Source organism: Lipotes vexillifer, unplaced genomic scaffold, assembly GCF_000442215.2.
Source record: "Lipotes vexillifer unplaced genomic scaffold, Lipotes_vexillifer_v1.1 scaffold515, whole genome shotgun sequence".
In the NCBI taxonomy this organism is placed as follows: Eukaryota; Metazoa; Chordata; class Mammalia; order Artiodactyla; family Lipotidae; genus Lipotes; species Lipotes vexillifer.
Genome location: NW_006772017.1, coordinates 723,220 through 735,182, shown reverse-complemented (window position 1 = coordinate 735,182; position 11,963 = coordinate 723,220). Strand labels below are relative to the sequence as shown.

At 46.8% G+C, this 11,963-nt stretch overlaps 1 protein-coding gene across 2 annotated transcripts in view; it reads left to right on the top strand.

Annotated features, from left to right (window-relative positions):
• SCML4 (Scm polycomb group protein like 4) overlaps window positions 1–11,963 on the top strand; it is a 59,275-nt gene that overhangs the window by 28,929 nt on the left and 18,383 nt on the right. Inside the window, exon 1 of one of the 2 annotated variants that reach the window (XM_007447252.1) lies at window positions 7,730–7,925. The exons of the other annotated variant lie outside the window; for it this stretch is intronic. Coding sequence (XP_007447314.1) covers window positions 7,889–7,925 — 37 coding nt within the window. The 5' untranslated portion in view covers window positions 7,730–7,888. Of the gene's footprint in view, window positions 1–7,729; window positions 7,926–11,963 lie in introns of those variants that run through there. 2 annotated transcript variants of the gene reach the window in all.

Here is an 11,963-nt window from a genome sequence, read left to right as displayed (position 1 = left end):
AATTAATATGTCCAGGTCAGTGTGATCATCAAACTTTAAATTTCACTCAAAGATGGAACTACTCCCCATTCCCAGCTCAGCCCTGCTTCAGGCCAGTTGCCTGCAGCAGTAAAGGAGGGCAAGGTTGGCGTCTCTCCACCTCCTGCCCAGCCCTATGTTTTTGCCCCTTCCTTATCTAGCTAATAATGATTCCCAATCCTTCCTGATCAGAGTGAGGGAAGGAGGAGAGGCAAGAGGTAGGAGAGTTTTTACTTGACTAATCCCACTGTGAGCTGGCATCAGCCTCTCTGGTTCTGGCAGGTGTTTCAAGCTGATTCTGCCTCCTGTGGGCTCTTGCATGGGTCCTTTGGTGATCCTACCATCTCTCATCTGCACGTTCCTTGACATGGACAAAGGTAACTCTTCTCTGGCTGGTCACTTACAGTTCTTCCCACAGCCTCAAGGCATCTGTGGGTACATCTCTAACTTCTTTCTGCTGAGGCCCCCTTGTGCCTCCAGACAGTCCGGAAAGGATCTAAGATAATCTCACTTCAGATCTCTCTTCTGATGGCCCGCATCTGGTCCCTTAGAAACATCCTTTGCCCAAACAAACTCAGGGCGTGCAGGCTGATCTCAGCAGGCACGTCTCCTTTGTCCTGCCATCACAGCAGCCAGACTTTTTGGTTTCTCATGGAAATCAAGCAGTAATCCATTGTGTCTCTTGAGCTCCAGGGACAGATATCAAGCTATTCACACGGCCACACTGAAGCCCTTGGATCACATGGGGCAGTTCTCTCCACAGTTCATCTTCTATTCAACCTGCTTTTCAACCTCTACAATTTCTTTTGCAGGCTGCATGTGGGTGGTCATCTACACAGGTAAAACTGGCTTCCCACCACCTCTTTTTGCTAGATCTCCACACTTCACTCTGGTGTGGGGAGACTACTGTCTTGCAGCTTCAGCAAAACTGAAACTAAAATAGTTTCATTTTAACTTCCTGTCCCAGGAACCACCCTTCAGCTTTCCTTAAGTGATCACGGAGGAAACCTTTGCCTTGGTTTCCTCTTTATTCTTTCTCCTTCCAAGCTCACCATGCTGAGTGAAGTTCCTGTCTTTTTCCTGGGAAGAGTGTAGTGCAGCTGCCTCACTTCTTCCCTTGGCTGAGGCCGGTATTTCTGCCTGCAAGCTGGTTTCTTTCCTAGTTGGCTTGGCTTTGCAAGTAATGACTCCAGTTGTCTTCATGAGCCCTTCCCTAGCCTGTGGCTGCTTTGAAAAAATGAATTGCTCCAGTTCTTGTGGAAATTGTTCCCCGTGCCCTGGGTGCTACAGAACCAAGCGCTGTGTGTTTCTTGTGTCTGGGGCCCCAGGGAGGGTGGAGGAAGCAGCTACGGCATGGTAAGCTTTGAGCAGCCCCCTGGCACACATCTCTCCTACCCGTTTGCCGTGGGGCCTAGGATGACACCACTAAAGAGTCTGCCTTTAGGGCTTTGCTGGTGGCGCAGTGGTTGAGAGTCCGCCTGCCGATGCAGGGGACGCGGGTTCGTGCCCCGGGCCGGGAAGATCCCACATGCCGCGGAGTGGCTGGGCCCGTGAGCCGTGGCCGCTGAGCTTGCGTGACCGGAGCCTGTGCTCCGCAACGGGAGGGGCCGCAACAGTGAGAGGCCCGCGTACCGCAAAAAAAAAAAAAAGAGTTTGCCTTTAGACTAAGACATTGCCTCTTTAGGATTGCCATGTCAAAGTTCCCTTAAAGGATAACATATCAAGTTATTATTACCTTGGATGAGGAATTAGTTTATTACCCACTTTCCCACGACTGTGGCAAGAAAGGCAGGTGTATTTATAAGCGAAGGGATGGAGGTCTTCATTGATTTTAGGCTTCATATCTATCCATAGGACCACGTCATTCCTAAACAAGATCGTACAGTCTTGAACTCATTTGAACCAGATCCTGCTCTGCCCCAAGGTTGTTCAGTCAAAGCTGGAGTGTTCCAGGTTTGGTGCCACACAGTTAGAGGGTTTGTCAACACTCATTAGGACATTTCCAAAAGACAGTTAGTCAGACAATAAGAAAATGCAAAGCCGTGACACATAAGGAGCTATATAAAAAAATGGATGATTTGGGGAAGACACAATTTTCTGTTCCAGGATATGACAGCAGGTCACGTGGATTTGTTCTCTGTGGCCCTGAAGATAGATTTAATTAAACCTCACGTCTTGCCACTCAAACTCGGGTCAGGAGCACTGTCGTAACCTGAGAAAGGAAAAGCTCAGTGGCCCTCCCTCACTCCTTCACAACAGATCTCAGGTGTTTTGAAGACACTTAAAGTTGCAGAAGCCTGGGTTTCAGGAATACTCTCCCACGTAGAGGACTTGGCAGCTGAATAACCAGGTGGAACTCTCAGAAGACAGCTCCCTCAGGATTCAGGTGGGGTTGACATTGTAAAGAACTTTGGAAAGTCAAAGCCATTCAGAAGTAGAAGGAGCTGCTTGGATGGAGAGATCTCCTCATTACTGGTGACAAGTGCAGATGTCCACATGTCAGGGCCATTAGGGTGAACTCTGGCAACCCAGAGGAGTAAGAGCAAAAGATGTCCTCTCTGGTCCCTTCCAAGCTGAGAGTCACGGCTGGAGGTGGCAGAGGAAGCCACGGACAGCAGGAGGTGAGAGGCCCTAGAAGCCCTGGGGAGGGGTCCCCCAAAGGGGAAGATGAGGGTACCAAGACAGAAGGGCTCACATTAGAGCAGAGAGAGGGCTTCTTCCAAATCTCTTCCTCAGACCTTTGAAATATAAACTCTGTCACCAAATGATCTTTCTCCTGCATTCAGGGAAAACCAGGTTTCAGACCCACTCAGTTGCCTGAATTCAGTCTGAAAGGTAGAATTCTTGGCTTGAGACCAAGAATTTTAGTCATTTTCCTCCAGATCTATTAACTGACAGCCAAATGTTCATGTTTTCAGAAGAAGAGCAGTTCCCTGGATGCTTTAGGAGAATGGAAGCAAAAACATGGATTTGATAACATTTGTGGTTCTGTCAGAAGTCCTGAGATGATCATGGGGAAATTTTACCTTATCTTTGAATGTTGGGGGAAAAAAAAGTTCTCAATTATAAGTAAGCTTTAGCCAGTGCTTCTCAAACTTTAATATGTCCTGGTACCACCCGGGCATCTTGATAAAATGTGGATCCTGGCGCAGGAGGGCTGGAGTGGGGCCTGAGAGTCTGCTTTCTAACAGGCTCCCAGGCGATGTCCGTGCTGCTGCTGGTTGGGGACCACACTTTGAACGAGAAAGTGTGTGCTGACGGAGTCCTGCTCCCAGAGGTAAATGTATTTCAGGTTTTCAGTAAAATAAGTCTCTCTGTGCTAGGATGGTGCCAAGCCTGTAAAAGCATTGCTGCTGAGGATGATCTGGTGCCCCGTGGACGTGTCTGTGGGCTGGGGAAGAAGAGAGGGGCGTGAGGGGGCAGAGTAGTCAGGCACGGTGGCACATGTGCAAATCCAGGTGAGAAAGAGGAGGTTTGCAGTGCCGGGGAAGAGAGTGAAAGAAAGGAAAGAATGATGACGGGCAAATTTCCTGGTGTGGCCTGACCACCACCGGCAGCCGGGTCTCTGTTGCCCTGTAAGCTTCCCCGAATTCCTAGAAGACCCTAGGGATCTGTTCTCTCAGACCCTTGTTTACATACCCTCCCTGCCTATGCTGCTAGAATCTGGGTCCAGACCTCGTCTCCCTGCTAGGTAGACTTGAGGGCAGGGACGTGCAGTCCCCAGCAGAGCCTGAGACGTAACAAGTCCACAGTAAATATTTACTGTTTCGAATTCTATGCGACACAACAGAAAAAACTGCTCACCAAGCAGTTGGGGAGATCTTCTTTGGAAACCACAAATGTGATAGCTGAACTCTTTTGCAAGATCTAGTTTAGTGATTGGTTTCCTGCCTTTTGAAGGTTTGACATGATGGGAACAAATTGTTTACTTTTTGTTGAGTAGCACAGACGGTGGGGGTGGGAGATGAGAAAGGACATTTATTCTTGAGACTTGATGTTTTCTTCCTTGGCTGGTGGTCTTGGAGACAGGCACCAGAGTGACAGACACGCACGGTACGTTCTGCTGTGGTTGAACCTTCATACCCAGCATCTAGAAATCAAATCTGCTTCCCTGTTAAACTACAAATTTGTCTAAAGTAATAGCTCTACAGAGAACGACTATCCAGAGCTTATCTCTCTTTCCAAAAGGTTGTTTATTTCTAAAAGGAAATAGAGCTTATCAAGTGGCATGAGTTCCATTATACAGGAATATCCATATGATCAGTTGGCAAACATTTTCTGAGCTCCCTCTACGTGTGATACCTGCAGAGCTGAGGCCACTTGTTCAGAGCCACACAGAAAGGCAGCAGCAGGGTGGAAGCTGAGCCTAGGTCTTCTCCTCCCTGGCCCTTTGCTTTTCCTCCCAAGCCTATCGGTAGGGCCCCATTACCCAACACTTGCTAGGGTGTGTGTGTGTGTCCTGTTCTCTGGCTCAGAAGCCTGACCGCACAAAATGGATGTTCACAAGTGGCTTGTGGTACCCCTGTGTCACTTCTTCTAGCAAAGATGTAAAAGAACAAAACAAACACAAATGCCCACTTAGCAAAATCTAGGCAGAAACTGCACTCCAGGGACATCAATTATCTTTTCTCCTTCTGGGTTAATATCTTGGCCCCAAGGAGCGTCTCAGCCTTATCCTTGTGCCCTAGCTACATCGTTGCTAGACGACATCCACAGGACAGGCAGAGCCTATCATCCTAGACACCAGGAGAACTTTCTCATCCCTACAAAACACACACAAATTGGCCTACTCCACCGACACTAGGTGTGGTTTGACATGGTATTTTAAATAATATGTGAAATGATGGGGGAGAAAAAGAAATGAAGGAAGGCGTGTACAGGCCACTGATTAGAATATTGCAGAGCTATGTTCACCCTGTCATAGCCACGGGCCATGTGAACAAAATGAGCCATCTGGTTCTCAAGCCATGCATTGGAAAGGGGGTCATTTGGAAGGAGAACAAAGTATCTGTGTCAAGTTCAGTTCTTAAGAATCTTTGCAGAAAGTTTTGATGGAAAGATGAAAAGAAGAATGTCCGCAAGTTCGGCAGCAAATATAAAAGGCCTTCCTATATTTTCGGACAGGTAGGTCCAGGAGAAGCCCAGCCAGAGCTCTTACAGCATGGAACCAGGAGTGTTTGCCAGTGTAGAATTCCTGATCTTAGCTCTGCCTGTGTGCCAGTATGAGTTCATTTAGGAAAAGCTGTTTATCATATTTTCAGTGATATCATTCATTAAAGTATAATATCTGTACCTACTTTAAAACATTGAGCTAAAAGGGAAAAATGTAACCACTAAAGAAAACACTGGGTTTTGTAGAATTTGAAATAGATTTTTACGACGCTCAGTAATTTATTAGATCCCTTTGCGCTGTAATGATTTGGTTCTCTTTTGAATCCTATAGATATTGAGGAAGGACAAGGATTCAATAATTATTGGTTAAATGAATGAATGAATGAATGTTCCAATTAAGTTGTTGGAACCTCCCAAGGTACTTTAAATATGGGATAAATAGGCTACTATTGAATCATGGTGACCAATTTGGTAATATTTTAATAGAAAGTATATACATTAAAATGAAACAAAAAGAAATGAAGATAATGCTCCTCTTGTCCAAGATCACAAATAAAGTCATTTTGTGGATTAAAGATGCCAACACCAAAGACTTGAGGAGCAGAATGATGATGGTGGTAAATCCCCAGTAGGCTTTCTACTGTTTGGGAGAGCTCCTTCTAGGAGGGAGTGTGGAGAAGAAAAAGAGGCTGCCAAAAAGTGGGCTGTACGAACTCTTTCTTCCTACAAGGCTGGTCTCAGGAATTCTCTGAAAGACACCCCTACCCCTGCCCCATGCCTCTCTTCAAATAAAGAAATCTACTGGAAATCTTCCCCTTTGTTCCATGAAACTGTCCTTCATGTGACACCCCTACCCATCAATCCCCCATGAGCCACTCTTGAACCGGGGACGATGCTGGGGACAGCTGAGTCAGGTGCGCAAGGCCCTCTGTGTTTCTGGCAGGCCTGTCCAAAGAGGCTCCTGCCTTGATGGAAGAGTAGATGTTAGGGAATGGGCAAGTTTTCTAAGGAGATCCAAGGAGATGGTGACCAAGGTCTCTGGTTTATACATCAGAACACTGAAAGCACAAGGACTGATGGAAACAAAGGATCAAGTATATGAGATTTGGCCATCCCCAAATCTCCAGGGCCCAGAGGAGCTGTAATTGGAGACTCTATCCTTGGGCTGCTCCTCTGGACTAATACCCTGAGCCCCTGTGGTGGATCCTAAGGTAATATCTGCAAGTTATCCACACCAGTATCTACTGACCGTGCATCAGAACTAGGGTTAAATTGGCAAACCATGCCAAGAGGAATTGAAGCAACTTTGGAAACCAGTAGCCTTCTAAGATAAACTCCATGAGCTTTCTCCTATTAGTTGGTAGTTTCTGGGTCTCAGACATAAGTAGCAAACCCTTTGATTTTGGAAGGAAAAAAAAATCCCATAAACTTCCTGACAGAGAATTAGATATTCTATAGCAGATACATCCTAGCTGCTACCAAATTAATAGTTAAAACTTCCAACCTAGATATGCAGAGTCAAGAAACAAATTCCCCTTTCCCACCTGTATTATTTATCTATTGCTGTGTGACAAATTACCCCGAAACTTAGTGGCTTAAAATAACATTTATTATCTCACAGTTTCTGTGGCTCAGGAATTCAGGTGCAGCTTAACTTGGTCCCCTGGCTCTGGGTCTTTCATAAGGCTGCAAGCATCCCAGAGTTCAACTTCCTAGCTCATTCATATGGTTGTTGGCAGGATTCCATTTCCCACAAGCCATTGGTTCCTTGCCATATAGGCCTCTCCACAGAGCTTCTCACACCATGGCAGCCTGCTTCACCCACTTGAGAAATACGGGAAAGCCTTCCTAAAAATTAGGATGTCCATTTAGAACCAAAAGTTATATGGTGTTCTCTATTCCAGGGACTCCTGATTAAGGGTCACTTTAAATTTCCCCAGAGTTCTATGAAAGACCAGAAAGAGCGGGGGTGGGGTGGGGTGTGTGGGGGGGTGTGTGTGCTAGTGAGGAAACAGAGCTTGACCGTGGGAGGTCCCACGCTCTCACCCTTCCCCGCCTTCTGGGAATTCATTCCCTTAAGCCTTGGGGTAGAGGCTTGGCAAAGCCGCAAAGAAAAGACCACAGAGATGGTGGTTAGGGAACCTGCTCTCCTCTGGAGACTGAAAGGGCATTCACTATTCTCCAACGGCTGACACTGGGCAAAATTGCCTTTGGGCAAAATTTCCACAAGAGGAAATCTTAAATCTTAAAGACAAAGTCTCAGGCAAACCAGCAACATTGGAAAGGACTAAAGAAGTTCAGGTGTCAGGGGGAAAGTATAAATGTACTTAAATGGACCCAAGAGGAGTTATAAGGTGGATTCTGAGGGCTGAGTGATCTGTACTTAGAGACGAGCTTGAAGAGAAAATCTATACTGGCCAGAGACCAAGTTAATGGAAAATTTAATTGAAGCGAACGAAAGGCTAAGCCTCATAGGTCGTGTGGCCTGGTGCCCTTTGAACCAGGAAGGCTGGGACAAGAGGCCACAGGGGGCCCTAAGGGAAAACGTGATGAGCTTATCTGAGCCAGAACAAGGGGCGGGACCGAGCCGGAGTAAAAGAAACCTGCAGACCTCCACAAGAACCGCAGTGAAAGGCGGCAGGAGGGCAGAGAGGAAATCTGCTGGTTTCGGACACCGAGGAGTCCCGCCGAGGGCCTCCCTGCCGCCCACAGCTGAGCACGCGCTGGGCGCTGGCGGCGGTGCTGGCGAGAAGCGTGCATGCGGCTGCCTGGTGGCGGAGACCCAACCACTCAAGGTAGGAAGTGAAGCCCAGGTCCGGCTCCGAGCAGGGGAGGGGCAGCTCTACTGGGACCTGCTAGTGTCTCCTGGCCCTTCTCCCTCCTGCCCCTCTTCCTCTTTCTGCTTCTCTCCTTGCAGGTTTCTTTCCCTGCATTCCTGAACTCACTGGCTGTGCTCCTTAGGTGATGACACCTGGTTAAGCAGAGGGGAATAGTTATTCCACGGTTATTCACGTGGCGGTGTTATCAGGCCGACTCTGTTACTTCCTTTTCTCATCTGAGGTTCAAGGCTAGGGATCCGTGGTGCCGCTATCTCTTTAAACAGAAGAGCCAAGGCGCTCACCCACGGAGTCCTCTGGACACTGGTCCAGTGGTCTGACCTTCTTGTCAGCCTGAGCAGGGTCACGTGGCCTGCTGGGCTAGGCAGACCCGCTGGCAATCAATCCCAAGAGAGGCAATGGCTTTCAGCCTGGGGGAAGGTAGCAGAGCTGATTGTTGAAAGGGTTCACTCTGTGCAGCTGCTCCTTCAGCTGGGACGTTGTGACTGATGTGAGGAAAGGGGAGTGGAGGGTGAAGAAGCTGCTTCCCACTGTGACATCTATAAAGTGCAATACAGTGAGCTGGGAAAAGGGATGAAGGTCAAGCTGAAGGTGACTATTTCTGTCGAGAGAGAGAGAGAGAGAGAGAGAGAGAGAGAGAGAGAGAGAGAGAGAGAGAACTGTTTAGTGCTGGGAAGAACAGTGTCTGAGACTCTGGGATTTAGGGTTATTATTGCACGCAGAGAGGTTACTTGAGAATAATTTTGCAGACGGTGGTGGTGTCGCTTTTCAGGGCTTCATTTGGTTAAAGAATCCAAGTAAAGTGCCATTTAAAATTCTTTAAATAAATTAAATAGTCCAAGCTCACTTAACTGTGAGCAGTTGGCTCTTGTGTCCTACCTGAAAAGGGGCCAACACCCCCTGAACTAAACCTCCGGCAGCAGTGTCTGGAGTCTCATCCATGTGGGCCCCTCTTTCCTCCCTGGACCGCTGTCGCTGCCTTGGGACTTTCTCTTTCTCTCTCTGGCTCTTGGCTTTCTCCTTCCTGTCCCTCTGCCTCTTCCTGCTTCTCTTTGGAGTTTCTGCACTTTCCAGGTGCTCAGCTGACCCTCCAGAACTGCAGCAGGTTGGGCTGTGCTGGGCGTCCCCCAGGCCTCTGCAAGGGTGTGGGTGGAGGGAGGAGTCCACACACTCCTGACTCAGACCCTAGAGCTTTGTTCTCCAAACAAGGAGGCTTAGACCTGGTTCAGGTTCAGGAGCAAAGGGGTATCCTTTGAGGCTTGAGTGGGTTTGAAGTCTTCTAGCGTATTTTTTAGCCTAATAGGCAGGCTTTATACGTAGCAGCTGGGGAAACCATAGCCCACAAGCAGATTAGCTATGGTGAAGAAGGCACGTTAGCCTCTTTTGAATGTTCCTGAGACACCAAACCTTGAAAACGTGGCAGCCTTCTTTGAATGTGCCATTTGTGCCTGTGCCTTTCCACTTAAGCATGCTCTTGTGATTGTATGAAAGCAGATTAATCCTTTTTCTGGCGGAAAGATTTAATGATTTATAAGTGGCATCCGTAGTGTCTTGGATAGAGGCAGGGGGTTATAGAAGAGAAGCACATAAAATGCCTCTTGTTTACCCTGCTTTGCTGAGCTGGTGTGCACAGCGATGAAACGGTAAAATAGAGGCTGGGCTGGATCCTCTTGTTTAATGAGAGGTGCCAGGGTGACAAGGTAGCTCATTTCAGATGAGAAGGGATTTTCTAAGAATCCAGGAAAAAAGACTGGGAACGTCTTAATCTGTCAGCCCTGTGGTTTACCACAAGTCTGTGTGCGGGAATCGGATCCACGCAGGGCACTCTCCGCAGATGATCCCAGGTCTGCTGGCCCCATCTGGTGTTCACTCACCAGTCAGTCACAAAACAGCTTGAAAAGTGTAGTTCTCTCTCCAAGGAGATTTGGTCCTTTTTGTTTTTGTTTTTGTTTTTTTTACCAACTTTAAATAGTGGTTTTGGGTAACAATTCACGAGCCACACTTTATTAAATTCATCTTACCTGTATGTTGGATGACTTAATGGTTTTAATAGTATAAAGGGTAGGTACCCAGCGGTCATCGTTTTAACTGAAGCAAGAGGAATTGGGGTTAGGTGTAAGGAAGACGTTTCAGGCAATGAGGTTTGTGGCACAATGACCTAACTGTGAGGAGATTGTAAGATCTCTTTGGGGGAAGCTTTTAAATAAGAGGCTCAGTTATTTACTTTATTTTCCGCTCCAAATACCACCCTGCCTGAAAAGAGAATTTGGGGCAAGCTCAAGGCATTCCACCGTTAATTTACCACCTTCACAATTTTTGCTGTGTCTGACTAAAACCTATAGAAGTGTTTGCTCAAGATATTCCTTGAAATGGATTCATTTCTTTTAACCGTAGCCTTTAGTCATCTTAAGCAGTGATACCTTATCAGTGAAATCATAGTTTGATGAGCTAACTATATTTTATTGCTGTGCACTAAAATATATGACTGTAATAAAATAACGTTCACCTGTTTTTGTGTCCTCCAAAAAGATACATGTTCAAGTCCTAACCGCAGGTACCTGTGAAAGGGACCTTCTTTGGAAATAGGGTCTATGCAGAGGTAACCAAGTCGAGGTCGCACTGGATTACGGGCGCTAATCCAACGACTGATGTTCTTATAAGAGGGAAATTTGGACCCAGACACAGACAAAAAGGGAGGACGTCATGTGACCACAGAGGCAGAGATTGGAGTGGTGTGTCTGCAGCCAAGGAACACCACGGATCATTGACTATCACCAGAAGCAGGTAGAGGCAAAAAAGGATCTTCTAGAGCCTGCAGAGAGCATGGCCCTGACAACACCTTGATTTCAGACTTGTAGCCTCCAGAAGTGGGAGAGAATATATTTCTGTTGTTTTAAGTCACCAAATCTGTGGTAATTTCTGCAGCCTTAGGAACCTAATACACCTAAGTACCGCCAAGAATCATCCCCTGGTGGGCCAGCGCGACACATTTTAACACTCAGGGAAATGCTGAGCCAGGTGCTCTGTGAAGGTCCTTTTCAGTCCTGTGGTTGAATAATGATGGCCTTCATAGTATCAGTCAGGTATGATGTAAGTGTCAGCACCCCTTTTTATAAAGGTGAGGAAAAGGCTGCGTTAATCGGGTTTCAGCAGATGCATCTGTCAATTCTGAATGGCACCCTGATGTGTGCACCTGAATGTGCTAATCACTCCCAGGCTTCCTGGGAGCTACAGGCTGTGTAGGACCGAGGCTGGGTCTTAGTGATCTGTTTCCATGGCTGTCCACCTGGCCGCCTTTGGAATCACTGTCACATCCTTTGCTGGGTAGAGGGCTATTGCTTGACGCTCTCTCAAGTCGGTTTTACTTTCTGATGAATTCATTTGGATCATAGCCCAGAAGCTGGCTTTTATTACCTTTGATCTCACGCATGGTTGTCAGCATTTTTTAAACCAATAAGGTCCATATTCCCTTGTTCCCCATTTCCACATGTTGTCATAGGGGAACAATATTCCATCTGCATCTCTATTTTCCAGCTGTAGTGCAGGTTGGTGAATTATCTGCATTCTCTACCTTAGACTATCAGACTTCCATAGGCATAGTTAATTTAGATTTAAAATATTTAATAAACAGAATAAATGTTTTAGATTTTTTTCATTGTTTACCGTGCATCTACATGAAGAATTTATATTTAGTTCTTTATAATCTGAATTTTAACACGTCTTCTGTGTAACAGCAGCCTCACTGCCCAGATGTCTACTTAATATTTATTGAGCGCCTTCTGAATGCCAAGCACCATGCCAGACACTGGGGACAAAAAAAGGATTAGTATCCCAGACTATGAAAACTTTTCAATGAAGGGAACATAATGGCAGGCTTCCTGCTCACTGGCTTGGAATGTGCTGGCCCATAGTAGGTGCTCAAAAAATGTTATTCTTCCTCTTCCTCGCTCCATTCAAGAAGCAGCCTAGTATCTGGCTCCATAGCCAGGTCCTTCC